The 27,562-nt window shown below is 43.5% G+C and overlaps 1 protein-coding gene across 5 annotated transcripts in view; it reads left to right on the top strand.

Moving 5' to 3' along the window:
- The window catches only part of SCYL1 (SCY1 like pseudokinase 1), a 120,165-nt gene that overhangs the window by 83,301 nt on the left and 9,302 nt on the right, over nucleotides 1-27,562 (top strand). For 2 of the 5 annotated variants that reach the window (XM_073604893.1, XM_073604889.1), the window contains 5 exons: nucleotides 6,543-6,673; nucleotides 10,573-10,662; nucleotides 14,023-14,277; nucleotides 20,133-20,214; nucleotides 23,241-23,404. In XM_073604893.1, coding sequence (XP_073460994.1) covers nucleotides 6,543-6,673; nucleotides 10,573-10,662; nucleotides 14,023-14,277; nucleotides 20,133-20,214; nucleotides 23,241-23,365 — 683 coding nt within the window. In that variant the 3' untranslated portion in view covers nucleotides 23,366-23,404. The remainder of the gene's footprint in view (nucleotides 1-6,542; nucleotides 6,674-10,572; nucleotides 10,663-14,022; nucleotides 14,278-20,132; nucleotides 20,215-23,240; nucleotides 23,405-27,562) is intronic. The other 3 variants (XM_073604890.1, XM_073604892.1, XM_073604891.1) reach the window with 3 other exon arrangements.

The raw sequence follows: 27,562 nt of genomic DNA, 5'->3' as shown, positions 1-27,562 counted from the left end.
TTAGAATACCTTGTGCAGCAATGTAGAACATTTTATAAGGTCTTTTTACTGCATCTTTACTACATAGGGTAGAAAACACCCTCGCTCCACTATGTTTACTAGGTAGTATGGGCATGCACTGACTGTTCCTGTAAGTGTCAGGAGAGCCACTTTCACATACTGTGATTTCAGCAGCCTCTGTATGAGATGAGGTGGAAGAATGAGAAATTCTTCCCCCTCAAGTGCACAAGCTCTATGTAGACTACTTTGTAACAGCACTCTATACCCCCCCCCCCCCCCCACAGGGCAGATACTGCATTGTATTTTAAGAAATCCCATGTATTTTTTATACAGAAAACTTTAACAGATTACCTTTGGTTAGTGTTTGAGCTGCAGTAGCAGGACTGAAGAATTTTCTTTTTCGTATAACATATAATCTATATAACACAATGTAAAAATACAATTTTTGAACTTGCCTGTAAAATCCATTTCTTGGCATACATCACGGGACACAGAGCAGACAATAAATCATGACTACCTTGATTATGCACCACCTATAGGCGAATGGACACTGGCAGAAAAAACAGACTGGAAGTCCTCCCCTATATAACCCCTCCCATACAGGAAGTACCTCAGTTTTTTCATCAGTGTCTTAAAGGTGACGCTCACTGAAGTACAACTGGATTGGACAATTGGATCCATTCCTATAGCTGGGGAACAAAGATGGATGGTTCCTGGGCTTTGCTACTACATATATATATATATATATATATATATATATATATATATATATATATATATATATATATATATATATATGAAACCCTGCGCTGTTTTTACTGACCAGGGTGTTTCCGGTAGGCTGCTGTACTGGTCCTGGGCATTGGACCCCAAAGGAAAGGGAGATAGAATCCCTGAGGGTCAGTTGTGCCCACGGCGATGGGTGAAGGTTGGAACCTTATCTATGTATAGCATCCTGCAAGGAGACATGGTGAGTGTCCCTGCAGTGTCAGGGCTCTTTGAGGGGATCATGGGTTAAGCGGTCTAAAGTGTCTTTCCAAGCTTTATGTTCTATGGGCAGTGGTGGTCAGGTCTGTTGTTCCCCTGTACTGCTACTTTGGTGTTCTTTCTGTATTCAAGTGTACAGCAGTAGTCAAGGCAGGCGCGTGCGCACTTGTGTGGAAGCAGAAATATGTCATGGGGTGGAGTCAGCAGCTATCTTACTAAAGGATTAAGGCCAGCGTCCTCCCAGGCTTTCCTCTGGCGGCTTCGGCTGTGGTCAGGCAGCTAGGGGGGGCACAGAGCAGGCTACCTGTTTTTTCTGTGGGGCATGTGCGTACTCCACTGGGAAAAGGTACTGGCAGCTGGGGGGTCCCCCAGGGGGTTTGTCTATTCATTGCTGTATGTGGTACACGTGTATTCTCTCAGGTGAGTGGGGTTGCAGGGCGGGCACAAACCCCTATTATCCTTCAGCAAGCTTCGGATGTCTTCCAGATAACGAGGAGGGGGTAGCACAGCTAGGAAGGGTGCAGGTGTGCCACTGTTGGGCCCTGAGTTTGCTGACCTTAGCCCCGCTGAGTTTGTCTCCCAAGAGACCAGATGTGACAGGTGTGCCTAAGCCACTATGTCTAGCATTGTAGCCACTGCAGAAGCACCAACTTTAGCTTATGTCACTAAGGGCGACTTGGCTGCTGCTTTGGCTGACCTGGAAGGAAAAATTGCGGGCATGCTTGTCTCTGTGGGACAAGGCGGTAAAAAGCAGGAGCATTCCCCTTCACCAGATCCTCCTTAGGTTGTGGGTGGATATTGATGAGGAGGTGGCCAGGGTAGAACTTGAAGAGGGTCAGATGGGGGATTTTGCTTTGGAGGACTCTGTTGCTCATACTCAGAGGGTGTTCGTGCAGTCCCTCTCTGAGATGGCTTGGTCTGATTTCAGGTTGCCTCCTGCTGAATCCTCGTCAATCAATATTCCCCTTTGGCGTCTTTACACTCTCCTCAGAGTTCACAAGCTTTTCCTTAGCAATCTCTCATAGAGATGTAGCTGAATGGGATCACCCAGATAGGATGTTGTGCTGCCAAAAAAGGTTTTCTGAACTTTATCCAGTAGAGGAAAAATTTGTGCTACATCCACTCATTCTGGCTTTTTCACAGGCCTGGCAGAAAAGGACAATTGGGCCCTTTCCACAATCTCTGATGGGTACAGGTTGGAATTTTGGACATTTCCTCCTACACGATTTATGAACTCAAATAAAATCAAATCTACTTGTAGATCAGCGGAAAAGGGCATTGTTGTTTTCAGGCTTCAGATCATCTGCTAGCTCAGGGGGTGATCAGGTTGGTTCCAGTGACCGAATGATTCTTCGTCTTTTACTCCAATCTCTTCACGGTCCATAAGCCAAACAGGTATTTGTGGCCTATTTTGAACCTCAAAGGTCTAAATCAGTTTCTTAAGATTTGGACATTTCGTATGGAGTCAGTTTGTTCAGTATTAGTCTTGCTCCAGCAGGGAGGCTTTTTTTTTTTTTTGCATCAGTGGATATAAGGGATGCATATCTCCATGTTCCAATTTTCCCAGTGCATCAAAGATTCTTACAGTTTGCAGTGGAGGACCGCCACATTTAGTTTGCTTGTTGGGGTGGCCACAGCTCCTCAGGTATTCACAAAATTGTTAGACCCCGTGCTGAGGTTGTTAAGGGTTCAAGGAGTCTGAATCCTGGAGTATCTAGACGACCTGTTGCTCAGAGAACGATCAAACTATCAGTTAAAGCAAAATGTCTCTCACAATGCGGACGCAGGAAGGTCTGGGCTGGATTCCTTATCTGAAGAAATCCATGTTGGAACTAGGGTTGCACCGATACCGAGCATTTGCACGAGTAATTATTGAAAGCTAAACAGGGAGATTGGTGCTTATAACTGCCCCCATCGCAGCACCGATCACCCCTGACTGTCCCCCGGGTCCTCCCCCGGCTTCCAGTGTCCTCTTCCGGGTCCTCCAGTTCCCCCCCGGTTACTCCGTGTCCTCCTCCGGTCCCCCCCTCATCCCAGATCTGTCAGGATGGAGAGCGGAGGAAGGAGCCGGTAAATATGTCATTTCTTCCTTTTATGAAGGAACAGTCAGTGATCACTGACTGTCCATTTATAACTGAGCATCGTAAACGGTGTTTACGATGCTTCCGTTTATGACTGAACAGGAGTTGCTGTCTCCTGTCCATTCATCTTCAGTGCAGCTGAGGCTGCTGAAAAAAAGGGACTGGGGAATCCTGTGTCCTTGGTCCCTTTCCCTGTCTCTAAGGGGGGATGTCAGGGGTCTGTTTAGACCCCTGATATCTCACCAAAGCCACCCCCCAACAGGGCTAATAAAAAAAAGTAATAATAATAAAAAAAGAATTGTAATAAATGTATTTAAAGGTTAAATTTGTAAAAATAATAACAAATTAAAAAAAACGCTGACACCGTACTGAGAAGTCACAAGTCTCCTTTTGATTTGTCTTTGTATGAGACTGCTGTGGAAGATGGTTGCCACATTCAAGGCAGTTTCATACGCACAGTTCTATTCCAAACCATTGCAGAGAAATATCCTGCTGAAGTGGAACAGAAGAGTTTAGACATTGGTCTGCTAAATGTCCCTAGGCCCCAGTACACTTTGAGCAGCTGCGGGGGGCTTCCAGTCAGAGTTCAATCAAACTATATCGTGGTAGATCGTATTCTGACTTGGGCAGACTTTCATGTTCCAGCTCTAGCAGCGGTGCAAATCCCAAGTGTGGAGAATTGGCAGGTGCTGGTACACACCAGATGAGGATCTTCTAGTGTCCAGGTTCAATACAATGCTGGATAGGTTAGTCTCCAGAACGAGGGACTCTGCTGCTTCTGTGTCTGTTACACAGGATCCGGGAGGATAAACTGCTGGTAATTTTAGTTACGTCAGCTTGGTACCGGAGGGCATAGTATGTGGTCATTGTGAACTTTGGTGGTGGACGACCCATGGGTACTTCCAGGTCGGCCAGACCTTCTGTCTCAGGGTCCAGTATTGCATCCCCCTTTACAGTCGCTAGGTTTAACGACTTGGCTATCGAAACCCAGGTGCTGAATATTTGATGAGTATTTGATGCAGTCATGCCTACATTACTGAAGGCCAGAAAGCCTTCCTCTAGAAAGATATATCCTAGGACTTGGAGGTCTTATGTTTTCTGGGAAGCCAGGAAGTTTCATCCCTGTAAATACATGATTGGTCTCATTTTGACATTTCTTTAATCGGAAGTGGAATTGAATTTGGCCTTGAGTACCATTAAAGTGGAGTTCCACCCGAAAATGGAGTACTCGTGACCCCCTGACATTTTTTGGGGGGGGGGGGAGCGGGTACCTGGTTTTGACAGGCACCCAGCTCCCACTTCCTCTCCAGGCGCAGCAGCGCAGAAGGTAAGTTCACCTCTCCCCCTCCCTCCCTGCAATCTTCTGGGACATGTCACAGGTCCCAGAATATTGCCCGGCCAGTCAAGACAGCGCAGTGTGACTCACGCATTCGCAGTGCATGCCCGACTGTGAAAGCTGCAAGCTGTCACAGCTGAGAGCCCACACTTGCGATGCTGGCGCTGTGCTTGGAGAGGAGCGAGGCTTCGGGCGGCTGCATTGCTGAACCATGGGACAGGTGAGTGTCTGTTTATTAAAAGTCAGCAGCTCCACTTTTTGTAGATGCTGACTTTTAAATAGGTGGAACGCTGCTTTAAAGGCCATTTATAAGCCCTGGCAGGTTGTGTTTTTTTGTTTTCCCCCAAAGACCAACTTCTGCTCACTCATTGATATGCACTTTTGTTCTGGGGGTGACCCATATGATTCCACCTATTAAATCTACCCAGTTTACGTGGAACTTGAATTTGGTCTTGCCCATTTTGTTAAAAACATCTTTTGAGCCAATTTGTGAGATTCCATTAGCCCTATTGACTCAAAAGGTTGTTTTTATGGTGAAAATCACTTTGGCAAGGAGAGTGTCAGAATTGGCAGCCATTTTCCTGTAAGGAGCCATTTTTAATTCTCCACCATAACAAGGTAGTACTGTGTCCTCACCCGTCTTGCCGCAGGCGGTTTTAAGTATTTATTTAATGAAGACATTGTCTTACCTTCATTCTTTTTCCAGTCCTTAGTCCCCGGGAGGGAGAGCCCTGCACACATTGGAGGTGGTAGGGGCTGTTAAGGTTTATTTGAAGATGTCCACAGCAATCAGGCAGTTGTATTCATTCATTATTCATCCTTCCAGAGGGACCTTGGTGGATCTGTCAGCTTATTGGCGAAGCCTATAGCTTGATGGGTAAGACTTGGTCTTTTCAAGTAAATGCTCAGTCTACTAGGAGTGTGGGGGGCCTGTTGGGCTATCCATCATCAGGCATCAGTGGTCAGGTTTGCAAGGCCGCAATCTGGTCTTCAATACCTTTTACAAGGTTTTACCATGTGGATGAAGGGGAATGCTGCTTTTGGCTTTTGTAATGCGGGCTGTGGAGTAGATTCCTTGGGCTTGACGGTGGCTTCTGTGTTTCCCTCCCCTCATGTGCATTGCTTTGGGACATCCCAGGTAGTCATGCTTTATAGCAGGGGTGCTCAACCTGTGGCCCGCTGTTGCAATCCAGGGAAGCACATTCTCATGCTCTGGGATGGCGGGGTCAGCAAGCCCAGATCACAATTCGCAGGTGCCGACCCGCCATCCCAGAACACCATAGTGCATGGAGCCGATTCTGGCAGAGGAGGAAGAAGGTGGCTGCAGAGGGAGCAGGAGCCACATAAGCAGATGCTCCCTCTATATCACTGGCTCCTGTCCCAGGCAGAGCGATACCAAGTGCCTGGGACCTTTTTAGCAACCTGGAGAGCGATGTCCGCAAAAGCTGGAAGAGGAAAAGATCAGTGTATTAAAAAAAAAAAATCACACGCGCTGTGCTTTTACAATGGGCATAGTAGCTGTGTTTTTTGTGCGCTTTCTGAAAGTGCACCAAAATTCCTGACTGCAGCAGTTTTGGAGCGCTTTCAGAAAGTGCACCACACCCGCAAGGCGTAATAGAAGGTATGGGTAAACCGCAGCAGATCCGTGTAAAAGCAGTCTTATTCGGGGCTCAGTAAGAGCTCATTTACATTAGCCGTTTGGGGGGGCGGTAAAACCCCATAGTTGATTGAGGCCGGTTACCAAAAGACTTAAGTGTCCCTCGCTCTTCAGAAGGTTGAGCACCCCTGCTTTATAGCGTCCTCTGTGTCCTGTGATGCATGAAAAAGAAAATTGGATTTTTGTTCTCTATAAAATCCATTTCTTTGACTAAATCACAGATCACAGAGGTCCCACCCCTCTTTTTGGGATTCAGTGCTTGCTATAAACCTGAGGTACTTCCTGTATGGGAGGGGTTATATAGGGGAGGACTTCCTGTCTCTCTTTTCCAGTGTCCATTCACCTATAGGTGGCCCATAACCCAGGTAGTCATGATTTATAGCCTGTTCAATTTCTTGGACTACATGACGGGACACTGATTTTACACGTGAGTACAAAAATCCAATTTTTACATTGTGTTATATGCTATGTATTGGTTTAGATGCCGTTCCTGCATCAGTGCCTCTTGCTGCCTCATCCTTAGCTTCTCATTCTGAGCCTGAAGAAGAGGACAATGAGGTTGATGATAATACTTTGGATCGATGGGATGATGAAGACTGGGGAAGCCTTGAGGTAAGGCGTCATTTTTTTAAAATCCTTTGGTTACCTTGCAAGCATAACATGTTTGATATCTAAAATAACTATATATTAGAGGTGCACATCTTCACTGGTCTCACAATTTGATTCAATTACGATTAGCCTGTCAACGATTCGATTCCACGATGCATAACGATTACTGCCTATGGTTTTCATCAAGAAATTCAAGCAGTCAGAATAACTCCATTTTTTTATCTTTTATTATAACAGTATTTATTTAGAACAGTAAATACTAAATAGCACAGCCCCCCCCCTTTACATTCCACAGTCCCCCCCCCTTTACATTCCACAGTCCACCCCCCTTTACATTTCACAGCCCCCCTGCATATTAAACAGCCCCCCTTTACATTACGCAGCCCCTCCACTGCTTATTAAATGGCCCCCTTTACATTCCACAGCCCCCCTTTACATTCCACAGCCCCCCTTTACATTCCACAGCCCCCTGCATATTAAACCACCCCCCCTTTACATTCCACAGCCCCCCTTCACATTAAGCAGCCCCCCTTGTGCACTTTACACAACCCCTTTCATTATACAGCCCCCTTTATATTGCGTAGCCCCTTTTACATTGCACAGCCCCCCTGAGGAGGAGAGCGGCCAGAAAGAATGGAGCTAATAAGGTATTTAATGCTTCGGTTTACAATGACACCATGTAGGAAGGATCTATGAGAAGTGGCTGGCAGTGATACATTTTTTTTTTTTTAATTTAGCGTACACTGGCAGGCTGACCTAGGAGAGATGGGGTGGCCGGGATGATGTCAATTGTTGAATCGCAAGCCATTCTCTGCATCGATGCAGAATTGTTCACGGCTGAATCACGATTCAACGATTACTTCCAACACCCCTCCTATATACATAGAATTGCGCTTGCCTGTGGGAGATGAATGCGGAGAGAAGCAGTTGGACTGTTTCTGGTTACAAACTGACAGCTTACTGAATCATGTGCTACCGCAGGACAAAGAAAGGAGTGTGTGCAGTTAATGGCCGATTACCTTAAAGCAGTGGTTCTCAACTCCTGTCCTCAGGACCCACTAACAGGCCAGATTTTAAGGATTACCATGGGGAGATGCAGACTATAATACTGCAATTACTGAGTAGCAAATGATAACACCTGTGATGTATTTTGGTCATCTTGCAAACCTGGCCTGTTAGTGGGTCCTGAGAACAGGAGTTGAGAGCCACTGACTTGGGGAATAGCACAGGAGTGTTCAGAGTAGTGTGTTTTCAGCTTTGCAGTACCCAGGATTGATATGGTTTTTAGAAGTCATTTGAAATATCCATGGCTCAGGAGCTTTAAAAATGGTGCTGCTTGTCCAGTGGCCAGCCAGACAGCAATGAGAGTTCAAGTGCATGCAACAATCTTTCTGATTGCTATGCTCAGCTACTGGTTTTGGAAACCTATGGTCCCTTCCTTGGGATGTCAGCATGTCTGGTCCTTTATATGTCAGCTCCATGATTAACTCTTGTGTAGCTTCCTTATTAACTCCTGTAGTGATGGTGGAAATGACTTGCAGTGTGTTTTTTTTTTTTTTTTTTTTTTTTTTTTTTCCCATTCAGTAAACCAATCATTTATTCCCTTCATCATAAAACATAATTTTTATTTCCAACTGGTTTATAAAAAGGGTATTATAAATAATACTATCAAACATTATTAATAACAAGAACTAATATTAATAAAAAATCATGATTATTCCACACAAAACCTACTCCTAGGTCTAAGAGCACTAGTAGATAGAAGAAAGATAAAAATATATACAGTGGGGACGGAAAGTATTCAGACCCCCTTAAATTTTTCATTCTGTTATATTGCAGCCATTTGCTAAAATCATTTAAGTTCATTAAAGTACACACAGCACCCCATATTGACAGAAAAACACAGAATTGTTGACATTTTTGCAGATTTATTAAAGAAAACCTGAAATATCACATGGTCCTAAGTATTCAGACCCTTTACTGTAACACTCATATATTTAACTCAGGTGCTGTCCATTTCTTCTGGTCATCCTTGAGATGGTTCTACACCTTCATTTGAGTCCAGCTGTGTTTGATTATACTGATTGGACTTGATTAGGAAAGCCACACACCTGTATATATAGGACCTTACAGCTCACAGTGCATGTCAGAGCAAATGAGATTTATGAGGTCAAAGGAACTGCCTGAAGAGCTCAGAGACAGAATTGTGGCAAGGCACAGATCTGGCCAAGGTTACAAAAAAAAATTCTGCTTCACTTAAGGTTCCTAAGAGCACAGTGGCCTCCATAATCCTTAAATGGAAGACGTTTGGGACGACCAGAACCCTTCCTAGAGCTGGCCGTCCGGCCAAACTCAGCTATTGGGGGAGAAGAGCCTTGGTGAGAGAGGTAAAGAAGAACCCAAAGATCACTGTGGCTGAGCTCCAGAGATGAAGATGGGAGAAAGTTGTAGAAAGTCAACCATCACTGCAGCCCTCCACCAGTCGGGGCTTTATGGCACAGTGGCTCGACGAAAGCCTCTCCTCAGTGCAAGACACATGAAAGCCAGCATGGAGTTTGCTAAAAAAAAACACCCGAAGGACTCCAAGATGGTGAGAAATAAGATTGTCTGGTCTGATGAGACCAAGATAGAACTGTTTGGCTTTAATTCTAAGTGGTATGTGTGGAGAAAACCAGGCACTGCTTATCACCTGTCCAATACAGTCCCAACAGTGAAGCATGGTGGTGGCAGCATCATGCTGTGGGGGTGTTTTTCAGCTGCAGGGACAGGACGACTGGTTGCAATCGAGGGAAAGATGAATGCGGCCAAGTACAGGGATATCCTGGACAAAAACCTTCTCCAGAGTGCTCAGGACCTCAGACTGGGCCGAAGGTTTACCTTCCAACAAGACAATGACCCTAAGCACACAGCTAAAATAACGAAGGAGTGGCTTCACAACAACTCCGTGACCGTTCTTGAATGGCCCAGCCAGAGCCCTGACTTAAACCCAATTGAGCATCTCTGGAGAGACCTAAAAATGGCTGTCCACCAACGTTTACCATCCAACCTGACAGAACTGCAGAGGATCTGCAAGGAGGAATGGCAGGGGATCCCCAAATCCAGGTGTGAAAAACTTGTTGCATCTTTCCCAAAAAGACTCATGGCTGTATTAGATCAAAAGGGTGCTTCTACTAAATACTGAGCAAAGGGTCTGAATACTTAGGACCATGTGATACTTCAGTTTTTCTTTTTTAATAAATCTGCAAAAATGTCAACAATTCTGCGTTTTTCTGTCAATGTGGGGTGCTGTGTGTACATTAATGAGGAAAAAAAAATGAACTTAAATGATTTTAGCAAATGGCTGCAATATAACAAAGAGTGAAAAATTTAAGGGGGTCTGAATACTTTCTGTCCCCACTGTACATAAAAAAAAAATCTCTTGTTAAAGGCACAACTAGGCAATAAACTATAAAATTGAACCATAATATCTTTTTACAATCTCCCCCGAACCATCAAAACCATACAACAGGAGTACACAACTGAGCAATGCACCCAATCTGCATCTAGTGAGGGTAGACCCCTGCATCATACAGCCAAAGGTGACACCAAAGACTGCGCAATCAGATTGCATAGTGTATGGCCACCACTGGGCGTATTTTGATATGTATGGGAGTATGTTTCATATCTTCATATACATTTTTGTGACTGATGCACCTAGAAAATCATTTGTAACTAGTGCAATAAACTTTGCAGAAACATGTAATATTTAAGTTGTTTCTCTGACTGGACATTTTATTAAAAATCAAAAAAACAAATGATTGACCAGGGGGAGACAGATTTTTTTCACACAACTGAATTTGCTTGCTTGGAATGCAGGTTTTTTTTTTGCCAATAGCCAATGCATCCAATAACTTTGTGCACAGGATGGAGATCAGAACAAGGGACAAACAGAAAGTGATGACTGGGACACAGCCTGGGGCCAGAGCAGTAGTAAAAAGACACAGGAAAAGATGGTAAGAGCAGTAACACATCCTCCAACACTTTTCACCGTCTTGATTATTAACAGAGACCCTGTAGGTGACAGGGTTTTACTTTTCGTAGTTGGGATTAGTAGGTTGTATGCACAGAAGTAAATGCGTAAGAAAAATAAAATCATTTTGTTCACCCCGGTACCGTTTTTTTAGAGTGGACAGTCGGCTTTTCTTGTAATAACAAGCAGAGGGAGGGGATGTTGGCAGAAGCAAACTCATACATAGGTCGCACCAACAAATGTAAACAGTGTTCATACCACACATGTGAGGTATCACACGATCGTTAGAGCGAGAGCAATAATTCTAGCGCAAGACCTCCTCTGTAACTCTAAACAGGTAACCTGTAAAAAATGTTTAAAGCGTCACCTATGGAGATTTTTAAGTACTGTAGTTTGTTGCCATTCCATGAGTGTGCGCAATTTGAAAGCATGAAATGTTGAGTATCTATTTACTTGGCGTAACATCTTTCGCATTATACAAAAAAATTGGTCTAACTTTACTGTTTTGTTTTTTAACTCATGAAAGTGTATTTCTTCCACAAAAATTGCATTTGAAAGACCGCTGCGCAAATACAGTGTGACATAAACTATTGCAACGATTTCCATTTTATCCTCTAGGGCCCCTGCTAATATATATATTATGATGTCTGGGGGTTCTAAGTAATTTTATAGAAAGAAATACTTATTTTAACTTGTAGGCAACAAGTGCCAGAAAAAGGCTTAGGCATGAAGGGCTTAAACAAATGAAAACATCAATTCCTTCAAGCGAAGGGGTATTATACTTGCATGTCTGCTACTTTTCCTACTATTCCAGAGCTGCAGTCTGTCAGTCGCTTAGGTGTTAAACTCTAGCAGTAGTGTCTGATGCCTGTGTCCTCTGCCCACACTGTGGTCCTATCCTCTGACCACTACTTCATTACAAGGCACTGCATGGACATAAAGGTCAGAGGATTGAAGAACAATGCACAGTTTCCTGAAGTGTTGCATGATAAAGAGAATGGCGGGGACAGCAGAACTGTATGGAAGGGGAGCTAGGAGATTGGTGAGTTTACTACCTTTTCCCTTACAAGGAGCTTCTGTTTTTGATTGTTTAAAAACCTTTCAGGGTCTCTTTAAAATACATTACCGGGCATAAAAAATTACATTGGTCAAAAGGGGGTTTCTTGCTTTTCCAGCTCACCTGAATGTGTCTGCTTGTGTAACACCTGCTGCTATTGCTTGTGTTAGTTGATGTTCAATAAGATCCTTTACAGCAGCTTTAGCTCTTGCTGTCCCCCACAACCATGATGTCCACAGCGTGATGATTACTATCACTACTCTAAAGTTCTCTATAAGAGATCACTGTAACAAGAGCTCACCTCCCATCCTGTTCCCTCTTTAAGCCTTTTCCCATGGGACTTTACACTTGGCACGTGTGCCGGACCTTTGGTATGTTGTCGATATACATATTTCAGAGAACACCAGTGTTTGTAATATAATGGCATTCAGGAGTGTCAGCTATTCCTCTTCTTTTGCACATCAGCCATGAATGCTGTGTGTATTGGTACTTCAAAGATCAGATTTAAAGTTACAAATGGTGTGCAGAGTGTTTTTTACTAAATATACAGGTGCATCTCAAAAAATTTGAATATCATCAATAAGTGAATTTATTTCAATAATTCAATTCAAAAAGTGAAACTCTTATTTTATATTGATTCATTACACAAAGAGAGGATATGTTTCAAGCATTTTTCTTTTAATTTTGATGATTATGGTTTACAGCTAGCCACAAATCACAGAAAATTTGAAAATTACATAAGAACAATAAAAGATTTTTAATATAGAAATATTGGCTTACTGCACAGTATGTTCATGTACAGTATAGTATATACTCGATACTTGGTTGGGGCTCCTTTTGCATGAATTACTGCATCAATGCGGAGTGGCATGGAGGCGATCAGCCTGTGGCACTGCTGAGGTGTTATGGAAGCCCAGGTTGCTTTTGATAGCTCATCTGCATTGTTGGGTCTGGTGTCTCTCATCTTCCTCTTGACAATACCCCACAGGTTCTCTATGGTGTTCAAGTCAAGCGAGTTTGCTGGTCAATCAAGCGCAGTATTACCATAATCATTAAACCAGGTATTGGTACTTTTTTGCAGTGTGGGCAGGTGCCAAGTCCTGCTAGAAAATGAAATCGGCATCTCCATAAAGCTGGTCAGCTGAGGGAATCATGAAGTACTCTAGAATTTCCTGGTAGAGAGCTTGTGCTGACTTTCGACTTGATAAAACACAGTGGACCAACACCAGCAGGTGACATGGCTCCCCAAATCATCACTGACTGTGACAACTTCACACTGGACCTCTTGCAACTTGGATTCTGTGCCTCTCCACTCTTCCTCCAGACTCTGGGACCTTGATTTCCAAATGAAATACAAAATGTAAGGGGACTTTGGACCACTGAGCAACAGTCCACTCCTTTTTCTCCTTGGCACAGGTAAAAGGTTTCTGACGTTGTCTCTGGTTCAGGAGTGGCTTGATACAAGGAATGCGACAGTTTTAGCCCATGTCCTGGATACGTCTGTGTGTGGTGGCTCTTGAAGCACTGACACCAGCCGTAGTCCACCCCTTGTGAATCTCCCCCAAATTCTTGAATGGCCTTTGCTTATTTATTTTTATTTATTTCAGGTAGTTATATAGCGCCGTCAGTTTACGCAGCACTTTACATATACATTGTACATTCACATCAGTCCTTACACTCAAGGAGCTTACAATCTAAGGTCCCTAACTCACATTCATACATACTAGGGACAATTTAGACAGGATCCAATTAACCTACCAGCATGTCTTTGGAGTGTGCTTCACAATCCTCTCAAGGCTGCGGTTATTTATCACTGTTGCGTGTGCACCTTTTTTCTACCACGCTTTTTCCTTCCACTCACCTCTCCATTAATATGCTTGGATACAGCATGCTGTGAACAACCAGCTTGTTTAGCAATGACCTTTTGTGACTTACCTCTTGTAGAGGGTGTCAATGACTGTCTTCTGGACAACTGTCAAGTAAGCAGTCTCTCTCATGATTGTGTAACCTACTGAACCAGACTGAGAGGCCATGAGTCTACAATAATAACTTTTTTACACTATTCTAATTTTCCAAAATACTGAATTTTGGGTTTTCACTAGGTGTAAGCCATAATCCTCAAAATTAAAAGAAATACATGCTTGCAATATATCACTCTTTGTGTAATGAATCTATATAATATGAGTTTCACTTTTTGAATTTAATTAATTCACTTTTTGATGATATTCAAATGTTTTGAGATGCACCTGTATAAATTGTAATAGTTGTATTTATTTCCCTTTTTAGGCTACACATTCATCTTCCAAATCTAAACCAAATACTGTGAGTGACCAGAGGCTTATGGATAGCAGAATATCTGCTGCTGATGAAAGTTGGGGCTGGGAAGATTCTTTTCAGCCTGTCTCCAATCCTAAAAGCCAAATACCGTCTTCCTTCTCCCTGCCAGAGGGCACAAGACCGGCCAGTGAATACAACTGGGACAGTGAAGGTGGTGAGAAACATGTGGATTTATTCTCCGTGGCTTCACAGAAAACCAACCAGGTAATTTAGACCTGATAAACTGTTTACCAGCTGCCACTATTTTCTGACAGTGTCCATAGGCGAGACCCCCTCATTCAGGTTCCACATGGCTGAATGGTGCTGGAAATGTAGACGTATGCAGAGCCCAAGATGAAGGTGACCCCTTGCACAGTTCCTGTTAGAGTACCCCTGGATACTGCAAGTTCAGTTATAAGCGGAGTTGAGCCACAATCGGAGTCCAGTAACAGCTAAGCAAGAAGACACTAAATCAGAGTCAGGAATAAGCAGAGGTCAGCAATGTACAAAGCGATCCTCAGATTCTTGGTCAGAAGTCCAGGCCGAGGTCGGTAACTGAGATGGGCAGCAAACATAAGCAGACAAGGGTAATCCAAATGCAGGCCAGGTGGAAGCTGGGTCAATAACAGGATCAGTATGAGGATCAGGAACACAGAAGCGAGACTGAAGGTCATTCAGAACTCTGGTTTAAAGCGGTTGTATACCCGCTGAAAATGTTTTTTTTTTTACCTCTGTAAAGCAAAAGGCATAATGAGCTAGTATGCACCGCATACTAGCTCATTGTGAAATACTTACCTTAGAACGAGGCGTCGGTATCTTACCTGGTCCACGCCGAGGTAGCTGACATGTTGCCTCGGCGTGTCTTCCGGGTATCGCTGTTCCAGCACTGTGAGTGGCTGGAGCCACGATGTCATCACTCCCGCGCATGCGTGCAGGAGATTTCTTTCCCTGCAAGGTCCAGCAGTTGCCGGGCCTTCAGCCGAGAATCCCCTGTGCGCATGCGCCGCTGCAGTCAGCGGCTCATAACAAGGGGAATATTTCCTAAACCGTAAAGGTTAAGGAGATTTTTTTTTTTACCTACAGGTAAGCCTTATTATAGGCTTACCTGTAGGTAAAAGTTAAAAAAAAGACTATACAACCGCTTTAAATAGCCTAGTTGAATATGGGGATAGGGGATTATAACAGTGCTAGGGTCAAAATAATACAAAGAGAAAGAGAGAGTTTAAAATGGCAAAATTACAAAAATTATTTTTATTCGTAGAAATGTAACAAACATGGAAACACATTCGAATGATTAACAATAAAACCAGACTTATATATTGCGTACGACCCAAGATGCAGTGAAATAGGCCAGATGGAGAAGGCTTAACGAAATGGGGGCTCGGTTATCCTACATGTTTCGCCAAGGCATTGGCTTCCTCAGGGAACAAGAGCTCAAATTAGGTATGGGAAAGTCTGTACATAAGAGTAAAGAAAACGATATATAGACAAAAATATTAACAATATGATATTAAATGCACAACTGAATAATATAATGATCAAATATTGTGGCTGGGCAATCACACAGAGAGGTGGCTCCAGTATCCCCTGTAACGCAGACGTACCTGAGAGACCGACAACCAGGGGGGGCACGAAGAGCGCCCCCACAACGGGGAAGGGCAAGCTGCGCCGTATATTGTGCCTGCAGGGGGTACGCAGTAAACCTGGCAAGGGAATGCATTGGGAATAGGTGAGTGGATGTTAAATATATATTGAACGTTGCGTTTAAAAATATTAGGGGTGATGCAGTTATGCATCAATTGCAAAAAACAAAAAAGTTTTTGATGATAAGTAACTCACGCTATAAATTAAAAACAGTTGATTGAAGGAAGGGAGAGGTGCCTGTAGGAAAAAGCGCACACACAGCAGGGCAGTTGGGAGAGTTGGCAAACAATCAGCCTCTATAGAAAAAATAAATGGATTTGCTTAACCAATGGACCTGATATTACTCACCGAAATAGGGGGGAAAAAAATGCACAGAAAAAAAGCTTACCTAGTAAGATATATAGCAAACCAAATAACTCATTTGGATGTTTTTATATATTGTATTCATAAAAGGAGGTCTTTTTTGAAGAAAAAACAGAGGCAGTGAGTCCTAAAGGGGAATAGATCAAAGGGAATGTATTAAAGATTAAGGAACTGTGCTGGAGGGGACTGAAAAACTAGTTGAAAAGACCAGGAATAATTACCTGATAGGCCGTGTGGCAAAGTATATAACTCCGAAGGGGTCAATATTAATGATTATCCAGGAGAAGGATGGTAGCTCCAAGATGATAGCACCTAAAGAGGAATAATTCAGGGCTAAGCAAAGAGTGGAGTTGAAAGTATTATTGGTATGATGAAAATTCCAGTTACCTGATTCATGTGTGTGAGAGCAAGTACAGGCACGTCCCTCGTCCAGCGTGTAAACCGAGGGACTGGCCGGTTCCTAAAGTACCCCCCACACCTGATCAGATAGTGATCAGGTGTGCGGACGCAAGTAAAGGGCGTCCGCGCATATGCGCAGTGCGGCGCCCCGGAAACTACATGTTCCGGCATGCACCGCACGCGCATGCGCAGACACTACGGCCAACCCGTGGCAAATGAGAAGGCATGACGCCATGGAATGGGTGGTCCCAAGGCGAGTTTCTATGGCGCCTTGGGACCACCCATTCCATGGCGTCATGCCTTCTCATTTGCCACGGGTTGGCCGTAGTGTCTGCGCATGCGCGTGCGGTGCATGCCGGAACATGTAGTTTCCGGGGCGCCGCACTGCGCATATGCGCGGACGCCCTTTACTTGCGTCCGCACACCTGATCACTATCTGATCAGGTGTGGGGGGTACTTTAGGAACCGGCCAGTCCCTCGGTTTACACGCTGGACGAGGGACGTGCCTGTACTTGCTCTCACACACATGAATCAGGTAACTGGAATTTTCATCATACCAATAATACTTTCAACTCCACTCTTTGCTTAGCCCTGAATTATTCCTCTTTAGGTGCTATCATCTTGGAGCTACCATCCTTCTCCTGGATAATCATTAATATTGACCCCTTCGGAGTTATATACTTTGCCACACGGCCTATCAGGTAATTATTCCTGGTCTTTTCAACTAGTTTTTCAGTCCCCTCCAGCACAGTTCCTTAATCTTTAATACATTCCCTTTGATCTATTCCCCTTTAGGACTCACTGCCTCTGTTTTTTCTTCAAAAAAGACCTCCTTTTATGAATACAATATATAAAAACATCCAAATGAGTTATTTGGTTTGCTATATATCTTACTAGGTAAGCTTTTTTTCTGTGCATTTTTTTCCCCCCTATTTCGGTGAGTAATATCAGGTCCATTGGTTAAGCAAATCCATTTATTTTTTCTATAGAGGCTGATTGTTTGCCAACTCTCCCAACTGCCCTGCTGTGTGTGCGCTTTTTCCTACAGGCACCTCTCCCTTCCTTCAATCAACTGTTTTTAATTTATAGCGTGAGTTACTTATCATCAAAAACTTTTTTGTTTTTTGCAATTGATGCATAACTGCATCACCCCTAATATTTTTAAACGCAACGTTCAATATATATTTAACATTCACTCACCTATTCCCAATGCATTCCCTTGTCAGGTTTACTGCGTACCCCCTGCAGGCACAATATACGGCGCAGCTTGCCCTTCCCCGTTGTGGGGGCGCTCTTCGTGCCCCCCCTGGTTGTCGGTCTCTCAGATACGTCTGCGTTACAGGGGATACTGGAGCCACCTCTCTGTGTGATTGCCCAGCCACAATATTTGATCATTATATTATTCAGTTGTGCATTTAATATCATATTGTTAATATTTTTGTCTATATATCGTTTTCTTTACCCTTATGTACAGACTTTCCCATACCTAATTTGAGCTCTTGTTCCCTGAGGAAGCCAATGCCTTGGCGAAACATGTAGGATAACCGAGCCCCCATTTCGTTAAGCCTTCTCCATCTGGCCTATTTCACTGCATCTTGGGTCGTACGCAATATATAAGTCTGGTTTTATTGTTAATCATTCGAATGTGTTTCCATGTTTGTTACATTTCTACGAATAAAAATAATTTTTGTAATTTTGCCATTTTAAACTCTCTCTTTCTCTTTGTATTATTTTGACCCTAGCACCGTTATAATCCCCTATCCCCATATTCAACTAGCTATTTAATCATTTTGGGATGAGGTGCTGCATCCAATGGTACCATCTAGCCACAACCATATTTTGCTTTAAATAGCCTGTTTGGTGACAGTAGACATGGCCACATATCTGCGCGTACGTTTGTGCGGCAACGCACATGTAGTTGAGCTAATGCGCATGCAGGTGTTTACGGCATATAAAATTGGTAGCTGTTACAATGTTCCTGACATCTGGTCTCTAGTGATGTCCTTGATGATATTGTCCAGGGAAAGTGCAAAGAGATGTCATCTCTCTCTACCAGAGGGGTCTGCCAAGCCTTGGATCAGGGGTTTTCTCCCAGCACCCTGAAAAGAGTGTTCTGTACGTTTTGGATCAACAGATCCATACGGGAGACAAGCCAAAACCCTTTCAGCACGCCATCACATCTAAAACGTAGAACTCTAGTCATCTGGTTTGCACGCTCAATCAGGATAGCATGCACTGCTGCAGTGGAGAGATCCCTTTTGAGGGATTTACACCATTCTGCCACAGTTAGAAGATTAGGGACACAGCCAGAATAGGGCAGAGGGCAAGCCCTGCCTATGAGAATTTGATTCTAAAGAGGTGTTCTAATTGGTCAGTAGAATCCTTAAAAGAGAGCACGCCCTCCACTAACCTAATGTTATCCCTGTTAAGGTGGGTAACTAGCTGATCCACGGTTGGTATAAACCACTATTTAGCAAGATCCAGCCATCACACGGGGCATCCAAGGCCTATCAGGTCTATTTCCCATAGAGGCTGATATGTACTGCAGCACTTAAAGCCAAAATGGTTTTATATCTGGGGCAATAAAAGACTGCAATTCCTCAAAGATGCGCCCTTCAGTGAAAGACTAAGATGACACAGAATCTGTCAGAAATGGTGCTATGACTGATTGTCCGGCTGCCTCTATGGCCGCAGGCAGATCAACAGTAGACTCTGCGGAGGAGGGCATGTGAGCACACTTAGGCCCTCTGCGGGCAGGATCAGTGAGGGGCTAGGTGAATGTGGCCACAGAGTCAGGAGTGAATATCGTAGAGACCCCGGTTGATAGGGCAAGGAACTCGGCCTCACCCAGCAGAGCTAAGGAGACTGGTGGGGTAGACCCTATAATCACAGGGTAGCAGAATTCCAGATTAGGCACTAGATGGGCAGTAGGAACTGATGGTGAAATGCTTCCTCGGCATGGCATGGGAATGGCAGGAAAGAGTATGAGTGACACTGAATTATGTTAGCACATCAGAGAGCAGGAATTTTGTAGGCGCCCAGCGATCCAAAGAATGAAGTAGCTCCCAGTGCATAGACAGCTTACCCACAGAATGAGTCATTTGAGACGGCAGGCACTGAGTCAATGCCAATGGCTCTGGACCTACCAGAAGGTCACTTCCAGGCTAGATGTGCAGTTTCCAGTATGGTCATGGCACCTCAAAAGTCACGCTGAGGATAGGATGCTCTGAATAGCTGCAGTTGTAGAGACCAGCTCTAGCAGTGGTGTAGAGAAGGAAAAAAACTAGAAAAACTAGAAAACAGACTTTTCCTAGCTAAGCTGAAAAAAAGCAGCCATCTTCCTTGGACACTAGCAAAATACTGAGGTAGAAGGGCTGGCCCCTTTTGTTTTTTCTCACTTTCAAATCTTCTAGTAGGTGACAGTATAACCCAACAGTTGATCACTTCCTGCATCCCTCAATGGATGAGAAAGAAACATCATTTGTTAGATACTTGTGACATTCTGGAATGACAAAAGATAATTTTAATTTATAAATGGATAACAAATGTCTGAATTGACTAAGAAAAGGCTCTGTGCATTCTGCAGCATTGTCATCCAGTGATCATTTTAGATTGAGTATTAGGATGCTAGCTCTTTGGAATGTATACTGATCACACATTTTTTTGTGATGCAGAAACAGGATGAAAGTCACAGTTCGGATGCTATGGGGGACTGGGGAGGAGATGACAACTGGGAATCTGTGGAAGCAGATCAAGGTGAGATAAAGTAGTGCTCAACCAAGCTAGCTGTTTCTGCTGATCAATGAAGAGCCCAAAATTGTTACCCATAGCAATGCAACCCTCTTTTTATAATTTGTGTTGCAAAACTAAACCTGAACTCTAAGGGCATCTTCTTGTTTGTTTTCAAAAGGTCTGTACTAAGCAGGCATCACTAGGCAGTATTCAATTCCAAAGCCAGAAATTGTCCCTGGTTATAGATTTCCAAAATTGGTTGCTCCAGACTATACTTCCTATAGTAATTTGATCCCTTGATGCTTTGTGTTGCTGCCATTGTATGTGAGTAATCACATAAAAGATCATACAACAATCATTAGTTAAGAGGCAGCAAGTTGTAGTTTTGTATGACTGATTACCAGTAAAAATTACAGTTTTTGCTCAGTGTTATGTAATCCCTGGAGGAAAGCTTCACATTTTTCATTTTTACTGACTTGATCCCTGCTGCCTTGGTAGTTGGCATAGTTTGGCTGTGGAATGTCCCTTGGTGTCCTCACATTCAGTGCAGTGCTATGGACCCTGCATTATATTTGAAGCCAGAGGGCCTGTAACCGCTGGAAAGTGAAGGCTGCGGGAATGGAGGATCAAAGTAAACAAAAGTGTTTTTTCTTTTACCCTTGCAACAAGCATTTAACCCCCTGCAGTGTGGAGACGATTTTTATTTCCCCTGGAGTTTAGTTTTAAATGTCCCAAAATAGCAGTGGAAAGCCACAAAGTTATGTTTTCTTATTACATTACATTTGATAAGTTCTATGAAAACCAATATGTTGACAGATAATCAGAGATGTGGGTGTCAAACCAGGGGCAAGCGCTTCCATTTCCTGTCTTTGCCTAACCAGCCTTAAACTATGATTGCCCATAGTCATCAGTATGAATGGTCCTGTAGCACCAGGTGGAAGTATTGATTCTGTCTTCAGCATTTCTGAGTATGCATCATTATGGAAAGCTAACCCCTTACTCAAGCTCAAATTTCAAGTGTTTTCCTGATGAGCTTGACAAAATTAACACATTGGGTGTCTGCCTTGGGCTGTTCCCGCTGACATCCTTTGACTGAAAAAAAATCCATGGAGCCGGCTGGAAAACTGCTAGGCGAATAGCAGCTGCTTCAAATTTAGCTGGTGTTGGCCATCAGAATACTAGGCAATACAGAGGAAGATTGGTCCATCAGTGCTGTATAGCGTTTATGGAGGAATCTGTTGGGGCTGAACCAAGAAAATCTAACGGTGTATGGCCAGCATTAATGCCTGTTTTTTTGAGGCATCCCATTCCTTGCACTTTCAAGCCTCCTGTGCAGAAGAGCCTATTTTGACACTCATACACACAAGTCTATATTTAAAAAATAAAAAAGCTGTGTACTTGCTAAATGACTGGCTCAAAATCCTTTTCTTAGAGTCCATTTAAAGCAGCGCTCCACCAAAACGGGGAAGCCCTGCTTGTTGCCACTGCCACATTTGGCACTTTTTTTGGGGGGGGGGGGGGGGGGGGGGGGGGGGCGCTAGAACAGGTACCTGCTCCCACTTCAGGCTCAGATTGCTGTGGCGAACTGAGACGGAAGTCCCCCACCCCCCCCCCCCCCCACCCCCACCCCCCCACACACACACACACCCCTGTAAATTCCACATCTTGGAAAAGCGTACAGGACACCCTCCCCTCTATTCCTGTGTTACTCTGTAATGCTTGCTATAATACTAAAGACTCAAGGAGTGGTGTAGGGTTATAGGGGGACACCCAGGCGGTGTGCTAATATACAATCACCTGAAAGTACCAGCCTTTAACACAGGGTCATTGAATTAAACTTGTGCCTGTACTGTACTCTGAATAAAATGAATTTGGACTTGCTTGTAAATTCCATATCTTAGACACACCCGTCTCAAAATCAGGTAATATGCGTGCTATTAAAGCCAGCCCTCGTGAAGCATGGTGGTTAATTGTTCCTGGAGATAAAAGATCCCGATAATATGGAGAAGCTCACACAGGGTCCACCAGAAGTCTTACCAGGTTGATATATCCCATCTATATGGACCAGTCTGGAACAATGTGAAACACCCGAGTGCCCCTATCTCAATCCTACAAAACGGTGAAAGAAAGGTGTAGAGCACGGTTTACTGATCCTATAAAGCCATCAGGGCATCCAGTGCCTCGGGTATAGGATCTCTATGCTTGGAGACTATTCTGTCCAGTTTGCTGTTGAGGCAGGATGTCTACATTTGGTGTCCCCTATCTGTGACACAGGTCCCAATGCTTCAGAAATGGCACAATCTCCCAAAGTTCCAAGTTGTTGATTGTGAGACGAGACTCTGATTACCAAGTTCCCTGCACTGACAGCTGCTCTAGACTTCTCCACAGGCCGGCAGGCTGGTGTCCTGCTGGCATCAAGCCAAGAACTACCCGGTTCTCAGTGCCAAACAAATCCACAGACTTGATTGACTTTGTGACAAAAGAATTTTATGATGTAGAGTTCTGGGGTGAAACTGGGCAAAGGAACTGCCTCTGAGGAGGCTAACCATCAGACCTTGGATTCCCAGGGAATATGTAGAGTCAGACAGCTCCTAGATTGGAGAGAGCTTGAACCTGCAATTGTAAAGTCTGTGGAAGACACACTCTTGCCTGAGATGTGTCCAAAACTAGGCCCAGTTACTCTAACTGATGAGTCGGTTTTAGTGTCATTTCTGGATGTTCAGGATCCATGCAAACTATAATGTCTAGACAGGAGGTTATCCAAGTATCCCACTATAGAGATGCCACAAGGGTATAAACAGGGCCAGTATTGGGGCCAGCACCTTGATGAACATCTTTGGTGCAGTTCCAAAGTACCTGCCACATCTGGTAATGTATGGGCCCTCAGCAAAACTTGGGAAACACATGCATTGGATAGTGACATGCAAGTATGAGCCCTTTAAATCCGCAGACACCAGAAAGACTCCCCTGGTGAAGGAAAGTGTGTTTGATACTATTGCTGGTTTTGCTATGCTACATTACCTATGTGTGGTGATTGTCATACATGACAGGCATGAGCAAAGCTGAAATGGCAAGAAAGAAAAGAGAAGAACGGCAGCGAGAGATGGAAGCTAAACGAGCAGAGAGGAGAGCGGCCAAAGGACCCCTAAAACTAGGCGTACGGAAGCTGGATTAGGGAAAGTAGAGGGACAGCAGCGAATATTAGAAGATGATGGTATGTACAATGGTGCTTCTTTATTTGTGCTGGGAAATGTGCTATTTTTACAAAGATTTGCGCATATACAAAATAATCTAGAGTTCATTTAAAATACTAAACACACACTATTAATTTACATTAGCCCTTCTCTTTCTGTAAGTAGATGATGGCACTGTAATTATTTCAAAAAAAAAAAAAAACATGCACAAGTACCTTCACAGCTGTCACATGACTCGGCTCTTTGGCAGCCTGTCTATTCCTCTGCTGCTGGTCACATGTTCATAATTAAAAACAAAATAAAAAACAGCCTTTGGGATACAGACTATAAAATTAACGAATATCAATAAACTGTTTTAAATTCTCATACAAAATATATATTTGGAATCAAATCTATTATTTTTAGCAAAACGTGGTGTGGGCAGATATCTGCCAGTCACAGGAGGTGGCACACCCCTCTAGCCTGGGAGGTGAAGTCTCCATAAGTCGAGATGTAAAATCCTGCCCCCATTGTGTTTAGCTGGTTAGTGGGCATGGAGGAGGAGAGAGGGAGTGTTTTTTTTTTTTTTTTGCAGAAACTGAATCCCATAGTGACCGAGTATGAACAGTATGTAATACAACATTAATTGTTGGATTTAAATAAGTGCATAGAGTCCCATATGCAGCCAGTCCATTGTAAAGAACAAAGCTGAGCTGGTACACTAGAATTACTTCACTGAACTGCACAGGGAGTTAAAGCCTATCTGTGCACACTGTTTATAGCACCTGGGCTGAATCTACCTACCTAAATGCATGTTCACACTGTTTTTAGCTTGTGAGAGCAGTTGGTACAGCAAGCTTTTACAGTTTTTGGCAAGCATTGTTGAAACACAAATCCTAATAGTAATCCAGGCGGTCACTTAAAAAAAAAAAAAGCAGCTGCTAGAAAGGCTTCAGTAAACTTTATTATTTCTAGAAGCAGGTTCAAAGCCCCACTAAAACTCCCATTAAAGTCATAGTAAAGGTTTGTGTTAAAAAAACAAAAAACATTATACTTACTTGCTCTGTGCAATTTCTTTGGGGCTGCTCTTTGCACGGACCCCAATTCTGGGGTCTCCTGCTGGTGCTCTTGGGGCTCACCCCTCCCCTCTTCTCTGTGTGCCAACCTGGATTGAGATTGAGCTCAGGTAAGTATTTGAGGAGGGGAGCTTTAATGACTTCCGCACCAGCCTGTATCTTGCCAGGCATTTTTTTTAGCGTGGCTATAGCTCGAGTGACAGTTACTCTGAGATGCATTAGTGTATCTAAATACAGTTTGTATATTTTTTTAGACTCATATACAACATAATGTCCTGCTGGAATGTGCCCACAGGCTGTGCTGCAGCACGACTGGACGCAGCGGATGACTGATCAGTGTACTGGCTGCTGCCGATACGATATATGATATGATGGTATCAGCCACAGCAGAGCATATGACAATTGTATACTGTCATATTGGATGAATTTCATTCATGCCATCCATTGTGTACTATTGTGTTGATCTCTGTGATTGGTCACAGTGATCACATGGTACATAGAGGGCTAATCACAGGCCATCTCTACCATGTGATTAGCTGTGGTAAATCACAGCTAACCACAATAATCAACACTAAATTAATCAATTTCATTCAGTAAAAAAACGGTTGCTTAGAACAGTGAAATTCACATGTAAAAAAAAAAAAAAAAAAAAAAAAAAAAAATCCTGCTCACTTCCCAAAAAGTAGTACGGTGTTACTATGGTATGAAAAAAAAAAATTCAACATACTGTCACCAGTGTCCCTGATCACCGCCACACCAGTTAGATGATGCTGTACTGCGAAAAAGTTCTTAATTTTCCAAACAATTGTGACAAACAAATTACAACTTATAAAAACTCACCATGCCCCTTACTAAATACCTTGGTCTCTCTACTTACCACCCAAATGACCCCTTTTTGGAATTTGTATCCTGGTATTTTCGGGCCTCAAGAAAAGATAGACCTTCAGTACATCAGGATTGATCAATTTTCAGATATATGTATTATATCATAGTTTGTGGACTCTAACTCTCCTACAGACTAAATAATATAAACCGATTTGGGTTATTTTTTACCAAAGAAATGTAGCAGAATACATTTTGGCCTAAATTTATGAAGAAAGATGATTATTTTTTTTTTTTTTTTGTACAAATTTATAACAGAAACAAAATTGTTATATTTAGAAAAAAAAAAAACCTCTGTGTGAAAAGAGACAAATGTAATTTGGGTACAGTGTTGCAGGACCCTGCAATTGTCATTCAAAGTGTGACAGCTGAAAATTGGCCTGGGCAGGAAGGTGGTGAAAGTGTCTGGTACTGAAGCGGTTAATAAACCCCTATATTTATTACTCTATAAAAGGCAAAAAGACTTAACATTAACCCCATTTTTTTTTTTTTTAACATAATGTACAATGTGGTGGAGGGTGATAAAGGGGTTAATGTTTAGATGTGGTATAATAGAGGTGAAAGATTAATATACCATTGACGAGAGACATTTATAAAAACGGCACTCCAAAAATAGATGTCCACCTCAACAAAACAGCAGTAGAATGGTGGTAAGCACTTCCCGTCCACTGTATGTAATATGCATCTTTGGATCCCTATAGCTGCAGCAGTGATTGACAGTTTTATTTTTTTTTTGAGCCACCGATTCTGTACAAGATAAGTGATCTGAGCAGCTACACAGCCACTTAGGATCACTTTTACAGGCGGCACCTTTACTGGGCTCTAACAAGGCAATCGGGGAGCCCGGTACTGCTGCCGCTCAGTGTGCTAAGGGGGAGAAAGGTACAGTTGTGCTCTAAGTTTACATACCCTGGGCAAATTTATGATTTCTTGGCCATTTTTCAGAGAATATGAATAACACGAAAACTTTTCTTTCACTCATGGTTAGTGTTTGGCTGAAGCCATTTAGGCTACTTTCACACTGAAGCGTTGCGGGCGTAAAGCAGTAAAACAGCATTATATTTAGCAGCGCTATTCGGCCGCTAGCGGGGCAGTTTTAACCCCCGCTAGCGGACGAAAAAGGGTTAAAAGCGCTGCTGCAGCGGCACTTTGCAGGCGGGTTTGCAAGCGCAGCCCCATTGTTTTCAAAGGAAGGGGTGCTTTAGGAGTGGCAAATACAGCGCTCCAAAGATGCGGCTTGTAGGACTTTTTAGACCGCCCTGCAAGCGCACCGCTCCAATGTGAAAGCCCTCGGGGCTTTCACATTGGAGTGCATTGAGCGGCTCTTTCAGGGCGCTTTGCAGGCGTGATTTTTAGCACTTTAGCGCCCGTAAAGCGTCTTAGTGTGAAAGGGTCCTTATTATCAATCAACTGTGTTTACTCTTTTTATAGAGGAAGTAAACCCCTAAACTACTTCCTCTTTATGTCCCTGCATAGGTAAAGCATAATGGGCTACTATGCATCGCATAGTAGCCCATTATGTGTCACTTACCTGAAATCAAAGCCTGCAATGTCACAGTTGTTCCCACTAGCAGGAAGCTTTCATCTTCGCCCCTCTTGCTTCCGGGGTAGTGAACTCCGGCTCTGTGACTGGCTGGAGTTGTGTGATGTCACTCCTGTGCATGCGCGCGGGGGCCACCAGTCATGGCATGACACCCTATTAGAAAGGGCATATGCGCCAATGACATTGGCGCTTGGGTCTTTTGTAAATATCTCCTAAACCATGGCGGTTTAGGAGAAATTTCAAGCACCTACAGGTAAGCCTTAATATAGGCTTACCTGTAGGTAAAGGTGGTGGTACAGGGCATACAACCACTTTAAATCATAAGGACAACAGAACCTACCCAAATGACCCTGATCAAAAGTTTTACATACCTCAGTTCTTAATACCGTGCATTGCCCCCTTTAAAATTAATGACTGCTTGAAGGCTTTTGTGGTATTTGTGAATGAGGCTCTTTATCTTCTCAGATGGTAAAGCTGCCCATTCCCCATGGTAAAAAAGCCTCCAGTTCCTGTAAATTCTTGGGCTGTCTTTCATGAACTGCACATTTGAGATCTCCCTAGAGTGGCTCAATGATGTTGAGGTCAGGAGACTGAGGTGGCCACTCCAAAACCTTCACTTTATTCTGCTGTAGCCAATGACAGGTCAACTTGGCCTTGTGTTTTGGATCATTGCCATGTTGGAATGTCCAAGTACATCC

Source organism: Aquarana catesbeiana, linkage group LG11 (assembly GCF_042186555.1).
Source record: "Aquarana catesbeiana isolate 2022-GZ linkage group LG11, ASM4218655v1, whole genome shotgun sequence".
Lineage (NCBI taxonomy): Eukaryota > Metazoa > Chordata > Amphibia > Anura > Ranidae > Aquarana > Aquarana catesbeiana.
The sequence above is the reverse complement of the archived record's forward strand: the minus strand, read 5'-3'. Positions and strand labels throughout refer to the sequence as shown.